Here is a 21,279-nt window from a genome sequence, read left to right as displayed (position 1 = left end):
TGCTCCGCGCTGCGGCCGGGTCGTCTCCGTCCTGGGCCGACACGGACGATGCCGGGGGCTGTGACAGCCGCGGCCCACGGACGCGTCCACCCCGCGCTGCCGTCCGTCCCGCAGCGGGAGCCTCAGGGACGGCGCGGGAGGGTCCCCGCGTCCCGGCCTGCTTGACCCCGGGGTGTGAAACCCACAAACGCCACCGTCTTCGCTTTTCTGTCCCGCAGCCTCGGAGCGCGACGGGAGCGGGGACACCGGGAAGCGGAAGTCAGGGATCCTGCGGGTCACCTGCGCCGGCACGAGTCTGTCCCCAGTCCCCAACCTCCATCTCCAAGGCTGGGCCCCGGATGTTTACAAAACAGGGTGACAGGGGCCTCGGGGCCACCAAGCTGGGGCAAGGCCAGGCCCGGGTTTCAGAGCCTGCTGCCTTGGAACCCAAGCCGGGGACGGCTCCGCCTGTCGCAGGGCGGTTCCCCGCTCTGTTCCCTCCTGGTCCATCTGCTCCATCCAGGTCACACCTGCCGCCAGGTGACACCGCCAGGTGACACCGGGGTAAATGGCTGTGAACGCATTGCCCATTAGCTAATGGCATTCACGCAACAAACTTTCACACCGCTCCCCTCCCGGGGCTTGGTGCGTGCAGAGTGACAAAGAGAGGGCCCTGCCTGCGAAGGGGACAGCGCAGGCGCCCTACCTGGCGGGGGGAGGCCCCCACGGGGCAGGGCGGGCACCTGAGCACGAGTCTCGCAGAGGTCAGCAGTCGCTGGATAAACACATGCTGATTTATTATTCCAGGGATGAGACAGATGGTTTCTTGGGGGAGCAACTGCAAGAGGAGGTGCCGATGTTTTTATTCGTTTACGACCACCCTTTTTCTGTTGCAGGCAGGAGGACGAGATTTAGGACAAGCTAAAATCAACCCCTACTTAAGAAAAAAAAAAATGTCACAAACCCGAATAGTTCTGGGTTTACGGGAGGGGGTAGAATTAAAAAAAAAAAACATATCTGCCGTGATTCCTAATTGCGTTTGAACACAGAAGCCCGGGAAGATGGGGTTTCCGGCGGTTTCGCGAGAAGGGCGGGAACTTCTGCGTAGTGTCTGGGGGGAACGGGGTGGGAGTCGGGGGGTCTCTCTGCAGGCTGGCGGGCCCCTCAGCCCACAGACGCCAAGATGATGTCTACGGGCAGCTCCTCTGAACTGCGGGCCGTCACCTGCATCGTCACCGTATCCAGCAGCAGCAGCCGGGAGCGCAGCAGGATGTCGTGGCCACCCCGGAACACGCCTAAAAGGGAAGGGAGAAGAAGAGTGAGTGGTCACGTGAGGCACAAGGGACTGCGGAGGCCCGGCTGGCGGTGGCGTCTACAGCGACCAATCCAGGCAGCTCTGGTGTAGACGAGTGGGCAGGGAAGCCGGCCTGAAGTCCCAGCCTGTGGCCTTACCTCTCTGGGCTTTGGTGTCCCCAACCTCAAAAGGCTTTCTGCCAAGTTCAACTGCGTTAACGGACAGGTCAGGCTCGTACCTGATGTCCCCGAGGCTCTCTCACGTCGGCCGACGCTGAGAGCACTGAGGAAGGGGACAGCCCCACCGGGAGGAAAACCGCAGGGCAGGTGTCTGTGAGACCCAGGGGACTGGGTTGCTTCAGTGGGGACAGACAGGATGGCCTGGGGGCGGGGGGGAGGGGGGGTGTCAGCTGTGAGCAGGGGACTGAAGCGGAACATCCTCCCAACTCTGTTTATAAACACTCAGCCAAAAAAAAAAAAAAAAATCTCACTTCCTTTTAATTGTTTTAGGTACAATGATTGTGCTGCCCTTTAAAAAAAAAAGGGGGGGCGGGGGTTGGTTGTCATCTCTTATGGAAACATACAGATGAAGCCGCAGTTTGATATAAAATGCTGTATGTGGAATTTTCTAGTAAATAACGCAGAGGTGGAGAATGAGTGTGGGGACAGGTGTGTGAGTCGAAGCTGGAAGATGAGCACATTGGATATATGATACTATTTAATTTTTGTGTCTGTTTGAAAATTTCCAAGCCAAAATGCTTAAATACCCATTCCTATTAGAAAAGACCAACCGATCCACTAGAAAATTCTGCAAAGGGGCCGGGCACGGTGGCTCACGCCTGTCATCCTAGCACTCTGGGAGGCCGAGGCGGGAGGATCGCTCGAGGTCAGGAGTTCGAGACCAGCCTGAGCAACAGCGAGACCCCGTCTCTACTAAAAATAGAAAGAAATTAGCTGGACAACTAAAAATATATATAGAAAAATGAACTGGGCGTGGTGGCGCATGCCTGTAGTCCCAGCTACTCGGGAGGCTGAGGCAGGAGGATCGCTTGAGCCCAGGAGTCTGAGGCTGCTGTGAGCGAGGCTGACGCCACGGCACTCTAGCCCGGGTGACAGAGCGAGACTCTGTCTCAAAAAAAAAAAAACAAAAAAACCCACAAAACCTGGCAGGCTAGACAGGCATCTTTTGTGACTGTCACGCAGGTTGCTGGTTGGGAGGGAAGCTGGGTGCTGCCAGCCAAGGGTCAGGAGAAGATTTCTGATGCTTTGGGAGTTTTAAACGTTGGGGATTTTCACTCCCTGCGGAGTCCTCCGCGCCCCGGGCCCGCCCCACGTGGGTGTGGCGCTCACCGGCCAGGAGCAGGGTGTGCGTGTTCTTGTTGTCCGGCACTCTGTCCGACCTCTCGCAGGGGTGCATGCCCAAGAACTTCACGATGTTGCCCACGGCCTCTGCGGGGAGAGATCAAACAGAGCGGCGTTTGACACTGTGATCTCGACATGGCCCCGCGTCCCTGGAGGGGAACAGGGAGGGGCACTTCGGCAGCGGTCCCAGATCTTGGGAGGCTCGCAGCCCCGAGTCACTGTTCCCGGGATTCTACCTTCCAGCGTCTTGATCGTTGACAAGGTGAACGTTTCCTCCTTCTCAAACTCGTCCCCTACCTCGTCCCAGGCTGCTTCGAAGTTCAATTTCATGACCTTTTGGATGTGGTCGGCCACGGTGACTTCGAGGTCTTCCAGCTGCAGAGATGGCAGTACAAGAAGTTGGGGACCCACGGCCAGGGGACAAACTCCCTGCTCCCCACACCGCAGGGCCTCTGCTCGGAGCTCGTCCGCTCAGCCCCTCCTGCAGCTTGTCCAGCGGGTCCCTGCTGGGCGCTGCGGGCTGTGCTGGGGTCTGGGGACACAGAGCAACGTGACTGGGGACATGGACATGTCCTCAAAGTGCTCACACGTTGCTGTGAGCCAGGCTGACGCCACGGCACTGCAGCCCAGGCGACAGAGCGAGACTTGGTCTCAAAAAAAAAAAAAAAATTGTAGTCATGAAGTATTTGTAAGGATACGGGAAAAGACTCGTATTATGGTTTTTAAGTCAAAACAGCAAGATCTCTATAATGTGCAGAATGACCTCAAATATGCAACTCGCCCTGAAAAATAACTCCCAAAGATTATGGATAGTGCTTTCCTGTTCATTTCTACTTCGTTTTTGTGTGTCTCAAGTTTTCTTTTTAGATGTAAACATTCAGTTTTCATAATTTAAAAAGAAGTTAAATCCAAGAACAGCAAGAAGCCGGGCCCGGGGGCTCACGCCTGTCATCCCAGCACTCTGGGAGGCCGAGGCGGGAGGATCGCTCGAGGTCAGGAGTTCGAGACCAGCCTGAGCAAGAGTGAGACCCCGTCTCTACTAAAAATAGAAAGAAATTAGCCGGACAACTAAAAATATATATAGAAAAAATGAGCCGGGCGTGGTGGCGCATGCCTGTCGTCCCAGCTCCTCGGGAGGCTGAGGCAGGAGGATCGCTTGAGCCCAGGAGTCTGAGGCTGCTGTGAGCGAGGCTGACGCCACGGCACTCTAGCCCGGGCGACAGAGCCAGACTCTGTCTCAAAAAAGAAAAAAAAAAAGAAAAAAGAACAGCAAGAAAAGGATTCCGGCCTGCAGCCTCAGGCGCAAAACTGAGCCTCCCGACACCAGGTTCTTACCACATACTCATCCTCGTAGCCTTCATCGTCTGTCTCCCCGGTGGTGGGGTCGCAGTCCTTGACGGTGAACTTCATCATGCAGCTGAACGTGCAGGCCACTGCGGGGGAAGGAGGCTGAGTGGTGAGGCTGCCACCAGCCTGCAGGGGACAAGCTCCTCTGCAGGGCTGGGGGTCACTGCCTGCTCCTCAGGCCTCTGCTTTTATGAGTCGGGGACACACGCCATCTGGCCCCACGACGCTGGGCAGAGGGCACCACCTTGGGGAAGGACAGGACAGTCGAGTCACGGGTCCAAGGAAAGAAGAAAGAAAGAGGAAAAGCAGAGACCATGCAGGATGGCTGTGTCCCTGTGACAGTCACAGGCCCACTGCCCCAGGACTGGAAACGGGGGCTGGTGGCTCCACGGGGGGGACTGGCTTGGGGTGCACGTGCTTGTCTCTGGGAAACACGGCATGGTGAAAGAAAGAGTTCTGGTTTGAGGACCAGACAGGCCTGGGTTCTGCAGTCACAGGAACTCAGACGATCATTTAACCTGTGCCTCAGTTTCCCCAAGGATGAACAGGGCCGGTGGAACTTCTCCCCACAGCTTTTCTAGGAGGATGACATGAGACAGTACATGAAGAGCCCTTGGAGCCGGGGGCAGTGGCTCACGCCTGTCACCCCAGCACTCTGGGAGGCCGAGGAGGGAGGATTGCTCGAGGTCAGGAGTTCAAGACCAGCCTGAGCAAGAGTGAGACCCCGTCTCTGCTAAAAATATAAAGAAATTACCTGGACAGCTAAAAATATATACAGAAAAAATGAGCCGGGCGTGGTGGCGCATGCCTATAGTCCCAGCTACTCGGGAGGCCGAGGCAGGAGGATCGCTTGAGCCCAGGAGGCTGAGGCTGCTGTGAGCGAGGCTGATGCCACGGCACTCTAGCCCGGGCGACAGAGCCAGACTCTGTCTCAAAAAAAAAAAAAAGAAAACAGCCCTTGGGACTTGGCCATTCTTCCTCTCAGGGCTGGAATCGGGGCGCTGAAGCCCTCCTGGGAGCCAACCGCTGTCCCCGCAGCCGTCCACCCCCTCGAGACTCCACGGCTCCCACGAGGCCGGGGCAGTATGGGGCCGAGGGCTCACCGGCTGTGGGGTCTTCCCTGGGCAGTGCCACCAGCGTGTAGCAGGTGCCGGGCTGGTTGTAGGGCAGGCTCCGGGCGGGCACGTAGCAGACCACCTCGTAGGCCTCGGTGGCTTCCATGTGCACGGTGACATTCTCCAGGGTCTGGTCGTTGAGCGTGTTGGTGCAGTCGAACTGGGCCAGGGGAGGGGAGGGGACAGCTCAGACGCGGCTCTCGGTCCACGCCGTGACGCACAGAAGAGCCGGGAGGTCCCACCTCTCCCCGACTGACCGAGGGGCCTCCCTACCCCAGTCCCCTGTCTCCACACTGACACTCCGGAGCCGTGTCAAGAGGTGCAGGGACACATCTGCTCGTGGCAGATCCTGCCCTCACGCTGGGCTTCCAACCAACTCCGAGTGGGGCCGCCATGATCCCCACCCCGGGGACCCATCGACCCCCAGCCCACCCTGCTCACCTGGAACACCATGTGGCCCGTGAAGGTGTGTTTGGTGCAGCGGATGACGTACTCTGTCTCTGACTCCGTGAGGGCCACCGGCTCGGGCGAGGACTTGAAGAGGGGCCCCAGCCCCCGGAACTCGGGCACGGCGGCCAGTTGCTCTGAAACCCACAGGCCACGCGTGCTCAGCTTCCCGAACTGCAGACACACTTGTCAGCATTTCTAATAAAGTCCCCGGACCGGTTCTCACGGTCTCCCCCTCCCTGAGATAGACGAGGACGTCCCTACGCCCGGCCGCTCGCTACTTCCTGAACAGGGGTGTGTGCATTTCCTCATGTCCCTGACCTTGGTCCTCCTTTGCCCCTCGCCACGGCCTGGGACAGATCTGAGCAGCAACCAACCAACCGTGACACCCCAAGGGACGTCCTAGCCCTAATCCCATCTGGAGGCTTCAGAAGCTCAGTGAGGATTCTGGAAAGGAGGTGGAGGCCGGGCGCGGTGGCTCACGCCTGTCACCCCAGCACTCTGGGAGGCCGAGGCGGGAGGATCGCTCGAGGTCAGGAGTTCGAGACCAGCCTGAGCAAGAGCGAGACCCCGTCTCTACTAAAAATAGAAAGAAATGATCTGGACAGCTAAAAATATATAGAAAAAATTAGCCGGGCATGTGGCATGCCTGTAGTCCCAGCGACTCGGGAGGCTGAGGTTGCTGTGAGCGAGGCTGACGCCACGGCACTCTAGCCCGGGCGACAGAGCGAGACTCTGTCTCAAAAACAAAACCTTGTGAGAGAACACGGACAGAACACATGGAACCCAACAGAATGTTCCAGTGTCCTTGAACCCGTGCTGTGCTCCGCCAGACATCCGGAATCACCTGGGCCACAGGGACCTGAGCCCGCGGAGTCAGGGCCCTGGGGCAGCTCTGAGCCACTGATTAGGATCTGGATCTGAATTCCGGCTCCTGCACTTCCTACTTGTGCAAAGTCAACCTTCTGTGAACTTCCGACTCCTGGGACGCCAGACAGAGCCACCAGCGTCCACCTGAGGCGACCGTGACCTACAACACTCTCCAGGCCCCGGCGCTCCGGAGAGAGACCCCGTAGCTGTTCTCGCTCTCTGTGCCCCCCGTGAGCAGACCACGCCCCGGCCCCGAGCCCACCCGGCGCCGTGACTCACCCTGGAAGATCTCCTGCCTGGTGGCCGCCACCTTCTCGGGCTGTTTGACGGTCGTGATGGGGGTGCTTTCTGCAGGGGACAAACACACGTGGTGACCGAGAGCTGCAGTCGCGGGCTGGTGGAGTGTCACCCCCCCCCCAGCGCCATGACTCAGGGAGGACGAATTCCAGCCCTCCTGAGAGGGGGAGAAGCGCAGGACATGTGACAAACACCGAGCACCTGTGTCACCCCTGCTTCCTGCAGCCAGCGCAAGCCCTGCCCCGCCACCCTGGTCCCTTTAGTGGCTTCAAAGCCACTGCAGACCCTCCAGCCAAGGCCCCGGGGGGAGCCCCGCCATTACCTGCTCTTTGCTCAGCCATGGGCGTGGTGGCCAGCGGCACGGACTTGAGGTCAAAAGGCTTTTCGGAAGGTTCTAGAGTGTACTGCTGCAGAGCCCTCTCCAGACCAGGGATGGACACGGTGAGACCTGGAGGCCGGGCGGGGGGACAGAGATGTCACCGAGCCTGCCAGGCACGACGGAACGCACGCCGGGGACCCCCGTGGAAGACTGAGGTCTCAGGGGTTCCCAAGTGACAAATCCTAGGAGCTGCGACTCTTGAGAAGAATCACTGAACTCTCTGGGCCTCTCTGCTCTCCCAGGGAGCGACTCAGGAAGGGCAAAGCACTAGGAAAATGTTTTATTAACGACTGTGTCAATTTACCGGACCGTTTCCACCCACGCCGGCGTGACCCTGGGTCTCCCGAGATGTCACGAGGATGCCACACAAGTCCAGCCGAGAACACCCTGCCTTGGATGTCCCCTGTCCGGGGAGGGTGCCGCTGCTCTGAGAAGGGCCCCGGTTAACCGCTGGGACAGACAAAAGCCGGCGACTCACCGTTGAGGATGTAGCCGGCGTTGAGCGCCTTCTGCTTCTGCTCCAGGACGTTCAGGTAGAAGGTGGCTCGGTCCCTGACTTCGTTGTCATCGTCCATGACGCACCTGCAGCCAGAACGCAAGGTGCTCTGGCCTGCAGCCCAGCTCGGGGGCAGGAGGACTCCCCGCATTGCTCTATCGGGGGGCTCGGGGGGGAGCAGGTCTCTTGAGGCTCTGAGAGGTCAGTCCCCACATGAGGAACCCAGAAAGCACCAGAACAAGGGCCTGGAAGTGCAGAGGGGCCTGCAGCCTGTGACAGTGAGCTAGCAGCGGGCCACGTTCACGCCACCCGGCCCCTCGCCCTAAAGCCCAGCCCCGTAAGTGTGGCAGCCCCCGAATCCAAGACCCGCTGTCCAGCAGCATTTAATAGGATCCAGTGACTAACCCCACACGGAGGTGTGTGCCCAAGAGACGTGGAAATCTACGTCCACAGGAAAACCTGTGCGTGAGTATTCACAGAGCGTCATGCGTGTGGGCCACAAAACGGAAATAACCCAAGAGTCGCTGATGAGGCCGGGCGTGGTGGCTCACGCCTGTCATCCCGGCACTCTGGGAGGCCGAGGCGGGAGGATCGCTCGAGGTCAGGAGGTCGAGACCAGCCTGAGCAAGAGCGAGACCCCGTCTCTACTAAAAAAATAGAAGGAAATGATCAGGACAGCTAAAAATATATATAGAAAAAAATGAGCCGGGCGTGGTGGCTCACGCCTGTCATCCCAGCAACTCGGGAGGCCGAGGCAGGAGGATCGCTTGAGCCCAGGAGGTTGAGGCTGCTGTGAGCGAGGCTGATGCCACGGCACTCTAGCCCGGGCGACAGAGCCAGACTGTCTCAAAAAAAAAAAAAAAAAAAAAAAAAAAAAAAAAGGAAATCCTGACCTGGGTCAAAGGGAACGTTGTCATCCACCAGGGTCCCTGGTCCGGGACTCACCTCTTCAGCAACACCAGGATACTCGGTAGCATTTCTTCGTTCTGGGCTCCAAACTTGGCCAGGGCACTCACGGCGCCTGTTTAGGAAGCAGATGTCACTCGCCCCGTGTGCCCTGACAGCGACTGTTCCGGCACTTTCGGTGCTCAGAGCCCCAGGGGCAACAAGTCTCGAGTGAGGAGGCCCAAAGTCACCACGACTGCAATGAGTGGCTTTGGGGGGACTTCGGCACCCTCTTGGGCCTCAACTTCTTTATCTACTTAATGGAAAAGGGAGCCCAGTGGGATCGCAGCTCCCACTCTAGGCTTCTGGGAGCGATTTTCAAAATCACTACGATGAGGCCGGGCGCGGGGGCTCACGCCTGTCACCCCAGCACTCTGGGAGGCCGAGGCGGGAGGATCGCTCGAGGTCAGGAGTTCGAGACCGGCCTGAGCAAGAGCGAGACCCCGTCTCTACTAAAAATAGAAAGAAATTATCTGGACAGCTAAAAATATATAGAAAAATATATAGAAAAAATGAGCCGGGCGTGGTGGCGCATGCCTGTCGTCCCAGCTACTCGGGAGGCTGAGGCAGGAGGGTCGCTTGAGTGAGCTATGATCACACCACGGCACTCTAGCCTGGGCAGCATAGCAAGACCCTGTCTCTTAAAAAAAAAAAAAATCAACGAGAGGACATCTAAGGTCCCCACAGGGGGGCTCCGGTCCCTTTGCCAGCAGGACATTCACCCAAGCCCAAGCGAAGAGCCCGAGTTCAGCGTTGGCTCAGACCCACCTGCCCGGACCTCCTCGTGCTCCAGGACCACTCGGTTGTAGATGAAGCGGATGTACTTGGAGGGGTTGTTGGTCTTGGGCCCCTCCTGGCCCAGGAGGTGCAGGATGCGGGTGGCCAGGACGGTGAACTCGCAGTCCTCGATGAACTCGCAGAGGTGCGACAGGCCCGTCTCCTTGCTCTCGGAGTTTTCCTCGATGATGCTGATGATGCAGTCCACGATGGCGCGCTTGTACTCAAAGCCACCCTGCGGGGGGACGGCCGGGGCGGGGCTGAACCCGGGGTCTGCCCGCTCCAGAGAGGGGCTGGGTGCCAGGCGGCACCGAGGACGGAACCTGGAGGCAGGGCGCCTGACATCGTACTAAATGAGCCAGTCACCAGCCTCGCTAACAGCAGCCTCAGACTCCTGGGCTCACGCGATCCTCCTGCCTCGGCCTCCCGAGTAGCTGGGACTACGGGCATGCGCCACCACGCCCGGCTCATTTTTTCCATTTTTTTTTTTTTTTAGTTGTTTGCCTAATTTCTTTCTATTTTTTTTTAGTAGAGACGGGGTCTCGCTCTTGCCCAGGCTGGTCTCGAACTCCTGACCTCGAGCGATCCTCCCGCCTCAGCCTCCCTCCCTGAGTGCTGGGGTGACAGGCGTGAGCCACCGCGCCCGGCCTGCTGTGTCCCTAAAGCCACAACGGTGAGTCACAATTCTCGCTGTAATTACCAGCACCTGGTGCGTGTTTACAGCGTCCATCTGTCCAAAAGGCGGGCAAAGGGCCAGAGGCACCAAGAACACTAGCTGGTTGGTGGGCTGGTCTGAGAACACCCGCAGTCAGGAGGCTCTTGGCTCCAAGTTCAAGTGCGGAGCCCGCGGCCAGGTCACTCCCTGCGCAGGGGGTGTGCCGTGCCCCGAACGCCCCCGACTCTCACCTCTTCCCGCAGCATGGTGAACAGGAAGTTCATGAGCACGGCGTGTTTGCGAGGATACTTCTGGCACAGGGCGCTGATGGCCTGCACAACCACCACCTGGGACAGACAGACAGACAGACGTGAGCCCCTGCCGCCGGGTGGGGTGACTCAGGTCACCGAGTGCCAGCAGCGCCCTTCCTTAGGCGAGGCCAGGCCACGGGCATGATACGAGGGCAAGGAGGGGACAGGAACTGCCCCCATGCTCAGGAGCACTCGATCCCCAGCCAACCCAGGGCTGGGTGGCACCTGTGGGTGTCCCCACAGCCCCGGAGTCAGAGCCTGGGTCCCCCAAACTCCGCTGTCCTCCTGAGGCCTTAGTGAGTCTCTAAGCACCCTGCCCCGTGACTCCCACCTGCCTTTCTGCTTCCTCCTTTGTCCAGCCTTTTTTTTTTTTTTTTTTTGAGACAGAGTGTCACTTTGTCGCCCTGGCTAGAGTGAGTGCCGTGGCGTCAGCCTCGCTCACAGCAACCTCAGACTCCTGGGCTCAAGCGATCCTCCTGCCTCAGCCTCCCGAGTAGCTGGAACTACAGGCATGTGCCACCACGCCCGGCTCATTTTTTCTATATTTTTTCTAGCTGTCTGGCTAATTTCTTTTTATTTTTAGTAGAGACGGGGTCTCGCTCTTGCCCAGGCTGTTCTCGAACTCCTGACCTCGAGCGATCCTCCCGCCTCGGCCTCCCCGAGTGGTGGATGACAGGCGTGAGCCACCGTTCCCGGCCCAGCCTGTGTCTTAACTGTTGTGTCCCTGCCTCTCTGCTCTCCTGAGTCTCATCGGCAAGCTCAGCTCCGCCTACAGCTTTAGCTACTTCTATGCTACCGACTCTAGATCTTTCTCTCTCGTCTGAGCCACCGTCAACCCAAAGTGGAAAATGATGTCCCCACTGCCACTCTCACGCTGTGCCGTACCGAGTGGCTCTATTCCCTGAAGGACTCTCACACCAGCCCCCCTCTCCTACTCCCCGGCCAGCTCTGGTGGCCGCGTCCTGTCCTTCGGAACCACGGCGACAACCTCCTCCCCGCGCTGTCCTCCACTCCACGCTGCTCCAGAAGGATCTCTCTCCAACGCACGTCTCACGGGTCAGCTCGGCCCGCGAAGCCGCCCTGTGACCCGCAGGCGGAGCAGGTTTCTGCCCGCTTTGCACGACCCACCGCGCTCTGCGTGACTAAGGCAGGGTCTCTTCCTCACTCTGGGGACCTGCGGGTGCTCCGGGGGCGCCCGGGTACCTTGAATTCGTCCGAGATCTCCGACATGAAGGACGAGATTTGCTTCATGAGGCGGTCGACGCTGCTCTCGCTGCCTGTCTTGAGGAGGGTGGTGATGGCCAGTGTGGCGATGCTGCGGTTCGAGTCCGTCACCAGATTCTCCAGGTCCAGGTTGCAGGCTGTCACCGCCGACGGGTGCTTCATGGCCACCTCGTTTGGGGGGGGGGTGGGGAGGGAGACGGAGAGGGGCCGGACCTCAATTCTAGCACTTCAGCCGGGCGCGGGGGCCCACGCCTGTCATCCCAGCACTCTGGGGAGACCAGCCTGGACAACATAGCAAGACCCCATCTCTAAATAAAATACAAAAAAAGGCCGGGCGTGCTCAGTAGCTCACGCCTGTCATCCCAGCACTTGGGGAGGCCGAGGTGGGAGGATCGCTCGAGGTCAGGAGTTCGAGACCAGCCTGAGCAAGAGCGAGACCCCGTCTCTACTAAAAATAGAAAGAAATTAGCCGGAGAGCTAAAAATATATATAGAAAAATGAGCCGGGCGTGGTGGCGCATGCCTGTCGTCCCAGCTACTCAGGAGGCTGAGGCAGGAGGATCGCTGAGGCCCAGGAGGCTGAGGTTGCTGTGAGTGAGGCTGAGGCCACGGCACTCTAGCCCGGGCGACAGAGCCAGACTCTGTCTCAAAAAAAAAAAAAAAAAAAAAACCAGCACTTCCCCGGATGGGTCCAGCCTGGTCACAGGCCCTTCGGACAAGATCATCTGACCTTCCGGAAGGAAGTAACTGAGACCTGGGCTACGCCTTTCCCAGCCAGGCCGGGGGCTGGGAGACAGCTGCAGCCAGACCCAGCGTGCCTCCCCTGAACCTGCCGAGGGGCCAGGCCCCCCCACCTCCCCACCCCTGCGCCCCTACCTTATTGAGGGTGCGGACGGCGGCGTAGCGGAGCGCGGCCTTGGGCGAGCTGCAGAACAGCTGGAGCACTGTGGGGACACACACGCCACATGCTTCCCTCACTACCGGGCAGCTGGGCGAAGCCAGGGCCGGGCCCCTGAGGGAGGGGCAGGGCTCATTTCCCTGCTGACACCTGCCCCCCCGCCCGGGACACAGAGCTCGCCTTCGCCCTGGGCAGCCGTGAACAGGGGCCGTCATGTCTACGAGCACCCAGGGGCTCTGGTCAATGATGACAGCTGGTCTACTTCCTTTCCTTGCCCTGGCTGCCTGGGAGCTCACAGCTAAAGTTTGCATTTGCCCTTAGTAGTGAATAAGACAACCGTTTTCTGGAATAGCCATGTTCCTTTGTGTATAACTTGGCTTTCATTCTCTGATACTTTTCTTAGCATTTATGTTTTTTTCTTAAAATAAGCTAACCCTTATTTTGAAGGCTCTCCTTTACGTCCTACCTAATTCTGGAACTAGGAGGGAGACCAAAACAATAAATCAATGCTCAAGTCAGGGAACGAATTCCTTAGCTCTCTTTTTGGTTTGTTTCCAGGGAGGAAGGGAGACTCCTCTCTCTGAACACGAACTCCTCTCTCTGCCTGACCAAGTTGACGCCATTATTCCAGGAAATCTCAGAAAAACTCGATCCACTCCTAAAAACCCGCACACCTAACCCACCTGCGATGCCAGCTTTGCTCTCACTGGGCTTGTCCTGTCTAGAATGTTCTCCCTCTGTTAGAATCCGGTTTTCCACCCCCGAGAGCCTCTCCTTTTCTGACCTCTGAACTCGCCCCCTTTCTGGTTCCAACCGCTCAGCCTCTCATCTCGTGCTTCCTGTCCTAAGTACCAACCCCTATTTTCCTGACACTAAACCACCGCCTCTCTAAGGGCGTTTTCTTCCTTCCCTGCAGCCCCCGGCCCAGGGTCCAGTCCCCAGCGGGGACGGATGTGCGCGCGGCCGGGTGACGGGGACGCTCGCTGACCTGACACGGCCGGGGCCAGCTCCTTGGCGCTGCAGCCGGGCAGGTTGACGATGGCCGAGGCGGCTTCGTACACGACCATCTCGTGCTTGTTCCGCAGGCAGCTCTCGATGAAGTCGAACAGCGGGCTGTTGTGGCTGCAAAACAACGCGGGTGACAAAGGGTTTGGGGACGAACCGCGCGGAGGGATGAAGGCGGCATCGGGCGGCCGCGGAGGGACGGGGGCCGTTGTTACCTGCTGTCCTCCTCTTCCAGCTGCTTGCTGGCCACCCGGATCATCATGCAGTAGGCGAAGGGGGACTTGAGGCCGTGCCGGGTGAACTTGCTGATCATCTTGTTGACGGCCAGCCGGTCGTTCTTACGCACGTGGTACAGCAGCCCCAGCGCGTGGTACTGCAGGGCGAGAGACGGCGACACGGTACAGGCACGCCGGGCCCAGGGCCATTAGCCGTGCGGCCCTAGGCGGGTCACCGCACCTCTGTCGGCTGCGGCCTTTTCATTTCTGAGATGGGCACGGTGGCAGCTGCCACGCGGAGCGATCGCCCCAGGTGCCCGGTCTAGACAGCGCCCAGCTCGACACCTGACAAACCACGCGAGCACGTGGCCTGGCAGAGTGGCATCTGAGGGCCGAGATGCGGCAGGTGTGTGCGCCTTCGACGTGGGAGGCTTCTCTGACCCTCTGAAGTGTTTTTTTTTTTTTTGAGACAGAGTCTGGCTCTGTCGCCCGGGCTAGAGTGCCGTGGCGTCAGCCTCGCTCACAGCAGCCTCAGCCTCCTGGGCTCAAGTGATCCTCCTGCCTCAGCCTCCCGAGTAGCCGGGACTACAGGCACGCGCCACCACGCCCGGCTCATTTGTGTATATATATTTTTAGTTGTTTGACTAATTTCTTTCTCCTTTTAGTAGAGACGGGGTCTCGCTCTTGCTCAGGCTGGTCTCGACCTCCTGACCTCGAGCGATCCTCCCGCCTCGGCCTCCCGGAGTGCTGGGATGACAGACGTGAGCCTCCCTGCCCGGCCGACACCTGAGTACTGTAAATGTCGCCCCCTCCGCTCCCGTCTCACCTGGACCATGATGTTGTCGCTAGATGCTGCCTCCTGGGCCTCGTTCACCCAGCGCTTGACCACGTCAAAGCTGCACTTCAGCAGGTGCTGCGGGCAAGGGGGGACATTAAGGGGCAGGCAGGGAGGATCGGTCCCCTCCCTGTCGCCCGGTGCTTGGTCTGCCCTCGGACACAGCCAGGGCCTGGCCGCCGTCCGGGCCCTCCAAGACCCCAGACGAACTCGGGTAACTCCCGCCCTCCCTCGCCCCGTCCGTCCTGGCTGAAGATTATTCTGCCGGATCTAAAGTCCAGCGAGCGATCTGTCACCCCAAGGGGACGACGGGTTGAGGCCACGCACCCAGGCCCCCCATCGATCGAGCCTGAGAAGGCAGGTGGGACCCTCAGACTTGGGGACACAGAATGCTTTTCTCGCGCCTACCGGAAAGTGGCCTTGTTCTTTCCTTCAATGTCCCACCCCGTCCCCCGCAGGGCCACCGCTACGCACCAGGGACGATACCAGGGCGGAGCTGGAGACGCTGGGCACCTTGTCCACGATGGCCTGCTTCATGTAGCGCTCGATGGCCTGCAGCATGGTGCTCTGGGCGCGGGGGGCGGAGGGGACCCGGTCAGTCCTCGGCGAGCCGCGGCCGGGCAGGTGGTGGGGCACGGGGGGCTCCCACGCCACACTGCCCGGCTCGGCGAGATGGGGACCCCCCCAAGCAAGCAAAGGACGGGCCCAGAGCCTCAGGGAAGGGGCCGGGCAGCGGGGAAGGGCGCAGCGCACGACTCACATCCGTGATCTGGCAGAGCGCGCGCACGGCCGGGCCCCGGTAGTTGTCCTCTTTCCCCGTCATGTCTTTTGTCAGGCTGTGGCGGGGCAGGGACAGAAAGCACTGTTACCACGCGGGGTGCCCAGGCCTGGCCACGCCTCTCCGGTCCCCCTGCCACCACGCTCACCCGGATCGCCATCCACCCCGCACTCTCTCTCCCTTCCTTCCCGCCCCACCAGGCCACGCTCCACGCGGCAGCTGCAGGGGGTTTCATGACACTCACACTGTCCAGGTCACCCCCCTGCTGTTGCTACAACATCCCCAAGGCTCCCTACGGCCAGTGACCTCATGCAGAAAGTTCTGGAAGTGCCCCCGGTAGGTCGCTCTCACTCCTCTGCAGGCCTTTGCATGTGCTATTTCCGCAGCCTGGAGCGGCCCTCACCCCTGCACCCCCGTCCTGCTATTTCTCCCTCATCTGTCCGCACCCCGCTCACAGCACGGGGCTAGGAGGCCTTTCGGGACCCAAATCAAGCTGGGTGCTCTGCTGATCTCCTCTGGCAGCCCCCCGTACTGCCCCGCGATGACCCGGATGGCACCCCGTCTTAATGGCCTCACTGCCCGCGATTGCTCTGCAAATCCTGGGGCCGCACACGCTATGTCTGTCTCGTTTGCTGCTGGACCCCCAGAGCTGCACACGGCACCCGAACTGCGCTCCGTAAATATTTTCTACATGAGCCTACAGAGCGACGTGTGACCCCCATCCGAAACCGGGGCAAGGAGAAACAGGAGAACGGAGCCCCAGTTCTTTTTTTTTGAGACAGAGTCTGGCTCTGTCGCCCGGGCTAGAGTGCCGTGGCGTCAGCCTCGCTCACAGCAGCCTCAACCTCCTGGGCTCCAGCGATCCTCCTGCCTCAGCCTCCCGGGCTCAGAGCGAGACTCTTGTCTCAAAAAAAAAACAAAAGCAAAAACAAAACGGGTCTCGGCCAATGGCAGCCGTCGGAGGAGCCACCCCCGCAGCTCCAGACTCGCCTGCTGGTGACAATGATGACATCTTCGGCGATGCACGACATCTCCTTAATGGTCAGGTAGCACATCCGACGGAGCGTGGGCTGGGGAAGAGACGGGAAAAGCCCTGGCTCGTGGCAAGAGGGCCAGAGCTAGAAGAAGCTTCTAGTCCGCACAAAGGCAGTGCCCAGTGACTGGTGGCGCCGGCTGCTCTCGCCGTCCCCGCCCCGCCCACACCTGCCACCACGCAAGGGAAGCCGGGACGGGGGCAACTTACATCGTTGGACTGAAACAGCTTGGTCATGGCGAAGAAGGCCTCGGTGGCTTCGGTGGTCCCCAGGTGCTCCCCCTGTGGTCGTCGAGAAAGAAGTCTCAGCGTGTGACACGGGGACCGGGTGGCTCTTCCTGCTGCGTCAGCCCAGGCCAGATCCTCAGACCTCGCGGGGACTCAAAGGCAACGCATCAAAATTGGAGGCCGAGGGGAGGACGCGGAACCCGGCCACTGCCGACAGCCACACGCAGCCCGTCTAACAGCCTGAAGGCGACCGCGACCTTTCCACCGTCCCCAACATCCTCCGGCACCGAGTTCGCCACCCCCAGGCGTCACCCTGGTTACCTGGTTGATGAGGTAAAGGATCTTGGTGAGGATGTGGGCGCATTTCCGAGGGTTGATGGGGGTTTCGTTAAACACACGGGCCTGAGAAGAAAGAAGCAAGCGACGATGTCACCGTCCGGCCTGGTCCATTTCCCTTCAAGGACATTCGAGGTCGGAGAGATCCCGGGGTAAATAAATACACTTGTCTACGCAAGCTTATTTTCACGAGGAGTTTGTTTCTCTTCACTCATCAATGAATAAATCCCGAAATCTTCCCCAAATATCAGTCAGGGATGTGCTGACCTATCGACTAGCAGATACTTAGTAAACAAAATTTTTTTTTTTTTTTTGAGACAGAGTCTTGCTGTCACCCGGGCTAGAGTGCCGTGGCGTCAGCCTCGCTCACAGCAACCTCAGACTCCTGGGCTCCAGCGATCCTCCTGCCTCAGCCTCCCGAGTAGCTGGGACGACAGGCGTGCGCCACCACGCCCGGCTCGTTTTTTTTTCTATATATTTTTAGCTGTCCAGCTAATTTCTTTCTATTTTTAGTAGAGACGGGGTCTCGCTCTTGCTCAGGCTGGTCTCGAACTCCTGACCTCGAGCGATCCTCCTGCCTCGGCCTCCCCAGAGTGCTGGGATGACAGGTGTGAGCCCCCGCGCCCGGGCCCCTACTGCTCTTGGAATGTATTCGCATTTAGGATGAACGTTTAGGAGGGAAGACGAAGGGGGACAAAGGACACTTGCCTCCTGCAGCACCGCACTCTTCTCCAGGTGCTGGAATGGGTTGGACCCTCCACCTGGGGGCGAGGAGAAGAGACAGGTTGTGACTCTGAATTTCAAAACTCTCCACACCTAAGGAAAGGGAGACGCGAGAATGTCCCTTCCCAGTACACCCGGTCAAGTTCAAACTCCTAAGGAACGGCAGCCACGATCTATCTGTAGGTCCTGCCAGTCTCCCTTGAGGGGACTCTCCTCGACCCTAAAGCTCTGGGCCTGTCACCCAGCAGCCCTGGTACGGTCCTTCTGTGCCATGTCTCGCTTTCATTCAAGCACCTCGTATTTAACCGAACCTCTACGTGCCCGGGGACCACAATCTCCCTGTTGACCAAGTTTCCTTCATAGCAGATGTCACCTTTGTAATTAACGACGTGTGTAATTACCTGGTTGATGTCTGAATCCACTATGCCTCTAACCGCTCCGTGATTGGCTTTGCAGAATGACCCACCCACCCCCCAAGTTGGTTCGTGTTCCGTCAGATTTTACCAGTCCAGCCTCACAACCAGACTTAACCGGCCTGACAACCAGCCTTAACTAACCAACCTCACAACCAGACCTAACCGGCCTCTCCCCAGGACTCAGCAGCCATGCCCAGCAGCCTCTTCTTGGCTCAGACCCCCCGAGAACCCTAGGACTGCGAACCCCACGCAACGTGACCTGCACGTCACCACCTCCTATAAAAGCCCTTAGACGGATTTGAGACTCTGTCCCCACACTGGGCTTCGGCATCCAAACGCCTTCCTTTTGCAAACCTGGTTGTCTCCATAATTGGCTTCTTGTGCTGCAAATCATGCGACCTAGGCTACCCCCCCCACCCCCCTTTGTGGGGTCGGTAGCAATTGCAATATCCCCAGCTCGGGCTCTGAGTGTCCTATCCGGTCTACACCGCGTGTCCCCCTCCATCTACACCACGTTCCCCCCCCGGGTCTACACCGAGTGTCCCCCCTGGTCTACACTGCGTGTCCCCCTCCATCTACATTGCGTTCCCCCCCCCCCCGGTCTACACCACGCGTCCCCCCCCCCCCGTCTACACCGCGTCCCCCCCCGGTCTACACCGCGTGTTCCCCTCCATCTACACCGTGTTCCCCCCCCCGTCTACACTGCGCGTCCCCCTGGTCTACACCGCGTCCCCCCCGTCTACACCGCGCGTCCCCCCGGTCTACACCGCGTGTCCCCAGTCTACACCGCGCGTCCCCCCGTCTACACCGCGCGTCCTCCCGGTCTACACCGCGCGTCCCCCCCGTCTACACCGCGTGTCCCCCCGTCTATACCGCGCGTCCCCCCCGTCTACACCGCGCGTCACCCGCCCCGTCTACACCGCGTGTGCCCCCCCATGTACACCGCATATCCCCCCCGTCTACACCACGCGTCCCTCCCGTCTACACCGCGTATCCCCCCGGTCTACACCGCGTGTCCCCCCGGGTCTACACCGCGCGTCCCCCCATCTACACCGCGTGTCCCCCCGTCTACACCACGTGTCCCCCCGGCTACACCGCGAGCCGCCCCGTCTACACCGCGCGTCCCCGGTCTACACCGCGCGTCCCCAGTCTACACCGCGCGTCCCCCTGGTCTACACCGCGCGTCCCCAGTCTACACCGCGTGTCCCCCCGTCTACACCGCGCGTCCCCCGTCTACACCGCGCGTCCCTCCCGGTCTACACCGCGTCCCCCCCGTCTACACCGCGCGTCCCCCCTGGTCTACACCGCGCGTCCTCCCGGTCTACACCGCGTCCCCCCCCGTCTACACCGCGTCCCCCCCCGTCTACACCGCGTGTCCCCCCGTCTACACCACGTGTCCCCCCGTCTACACCGCGAGCCGCCCCGTCTACACCGCGCGTCCCCCCGTCTACACCGCGTCCCCCCCGTCTACACCGCGCGTCCCCAGTCTACACCGCGCGTCCCCAGTCTACACCGCGCGTCCCCAGTCTACACCGCGTGTCCCCCCGTCTACACCGCGTGTCCCCCCGTCTACACCGCGCGTCCCCAGTCTACACCGCGTGTCCCCCCGTCTACACCGCGCGTCCCCAGTCTACACCGCGCGTCCCCAGTCTACACCGCGTGTCCCCAGTCTACACCGCGCGTCCCCCCGTCTACACCGCGCGTGCCCCCGGGTCCACTGCAGGACGGCGACACAGGACGCACCGACCCGCGTCCGCTGAATGACCGGACGAAGGGGTCGAGGTTCGGGGTCGCGGGTCACCGGCCCCGCGGATGAGGCCCCCGCCCGGCCCGCGGCAACGCGACCCGGCGACCCCCGGGAGGTCGGACGCGGAAAGCAAGCGGGGCGCAGCCGCCCCGGGCGCCACCCCCCGACAGCTGGGGAAACTGAGGCCCAGAGAGGGGCGTGGCCACCCGCCCGAGGTCACGCGGGGGACAGCGGAGCGCGCTCCGGAGCCGCCGTCAGGCCTCGGGCTCCGGGCAGGGACGGTCGCCCCGCGAGGACGGGTCCCCGGGGCCCGCGCGGGGTCCGGCCTCCCCCGAGCGCCAGCCGGGGCCCCCCGTCACCTGACTCCTCGTCCTTCTTGTCGAATTTCTTCAACATGGTGCCGCCGGCCGGGGCGCAGCGCGGCACCGCAACGTCCGGCAGGCGCGGCTCTGGTCAGCGGTCCGGCGGCGCGTCCTCACCGCGGGCCACTTCCGGGCTCCGGCCGGCCACGTCGGCCTGCGTTGTGCGCAGGCGCGGCGCGAGAGGGGCCACCTGTGCGCAGGCGCGGCGCGGCTGGGGCGCCTGTGCGCAGGCGCGGCGCGGCAGGGGCCCCTGTGCGCAGGCGCGGTGCGCTAGGTGCGCCTATGCGCGGGTGCGCAGCGCTAAGTGCGCCTGCGCACATCCGGGCCACCCGAGCAGCGGGCTATATTAACCCCGTCCGCGGCGGAGCCAGAGGGGGTGTGGCCAGGCCGGGAAGTGGGCGGAGTAACCTGCGCCCCGGCTCAGCGCCTGGCGCCCGCCTTACGTAGATTCAGTTTCTTTCCGCTTTCTGGTTTCCTCCCCTAGCTCGAATCACCGTCTACCTAACACTACTTGGACTATCTTGCTTTTATTGTCGTTTTATTCATTGCAGTGGCTGCCGTTGGCACGTAGTAGTTGCTCAGTTAAGTTCGTGTTGCGTGAATGAATAACAGGAGCATGCACTTGGCCTTCTGATGCGTGGCTGCCCACGCCCCATCACAGCTGCTCCTGCTGCAAATTGTCTGGTGTTTTTATTTTTTATTTTATTTTGAGACAGAGTCTTGCTCTGTCGCCCAGGCTAGAGTGCCGTGGCGCCAGCCTCGCTCACAGCAGCCTCCACCTCCTGGGCTCCAGCGATCCTCCTGCCTCAGCCTCCCGAGTAGCTGGGACTACAGGCATGCGCCACCACACCCTGCTCATTTTTTCTATATATATTTTTAGTCCTCCAGATAATTTCTTTCTATTTCTAGTAGAGATGGGGTCTTGCTACACTGCCCAGGCTGGTCTCGAACTCCTGACCTCGAGCGATCCTCCCGCCTCGGCCTCCCCGAGTGCTGGGATGACAGGCGTGAGCCACCGCGCCCGGCCTGTTTGGTATTTTATTTAAACTTTCGGGGATCTAACGAAAGTGAAAGATCAGCGTGGCCACACTGCGTGGGCAACGGCAAAGCCGAGGCAGGGTGGGCAAAGGCTGCAAACGTCGTGGCTCCAGGTTGCCAGCACCGCGGGGAGGAGCAGCCCTGGTGAGCCGGTTGGGGAGAGGACTCG

The 21,279-nt window shown here is 60.5% G+C and overlaps 1 protein-coding gene across 1 annotated transcript; it reads right to left on the bottom strand.

Moving 5' to 3' along the window:
• Positions 1-759: 759 nt before the first annotated feature.
• COPG1 (COPI coat complex subunit gamma 1) lies at positions 760-20,245 on the bottom strand. The gene is made up of 24 exons (XM_045534180.1): positions 20,070-20,245; positions 17,533-17,585; positions 16,810-16,890; positions 16,471-16,542; positions 16,218-16,297; positions 15,210-15,285; positions 14,924-15,016; positions 14,441-14,527; positions 13,615-13,772; positions 13,383-13,516; positions 12,373-12,440; positions 11,477-11,665; positions 10,214-10,309; positions 9,299-9,542; positions 8,531-8,606; positions 7,568-7,671; positions 7,033-7,158; positions 6,693-6,761; positions 5,538-5,680; positions 5,085-5,256; positions 3,970-4,067; positions 2,871-3,009; positions 2,623-2,721; positions 760-1,274 (listed from the first exon to the last, which is right to left on the bottom strand). Exons 1-24 carry the CDS (start codon positions 20,104-20,106, stop codon positions 1,144-1,146), a joined length of 2,625 nt encoding a protein of 874 aa, XP_045390136.1. The 5' UTR covers positions 20,107-20,245; the 3' UTR covers positions 760-1,143.
• Positions 20,246-21,279: the final 1,034 nt, after the last annotated feature.

This window comes from Lemur catta, chromosome 21 (assembly GCF_020740605.2).
Source record: "Lemur catta isolate mLemCat1 chromosome 21, mLemCat1.pri, whole genome shotgun sequence".
NCBI lineage: Eukaryota > Metazoa > Chordata > Mammalia > Primates > Lemuridae > Lemur > Lemur catta.
The sequence above is the reverse complement of the archived record's forward strand: the minus strand, read 5'-3'. Positions and strand labels throughout refer to the sequence as shown.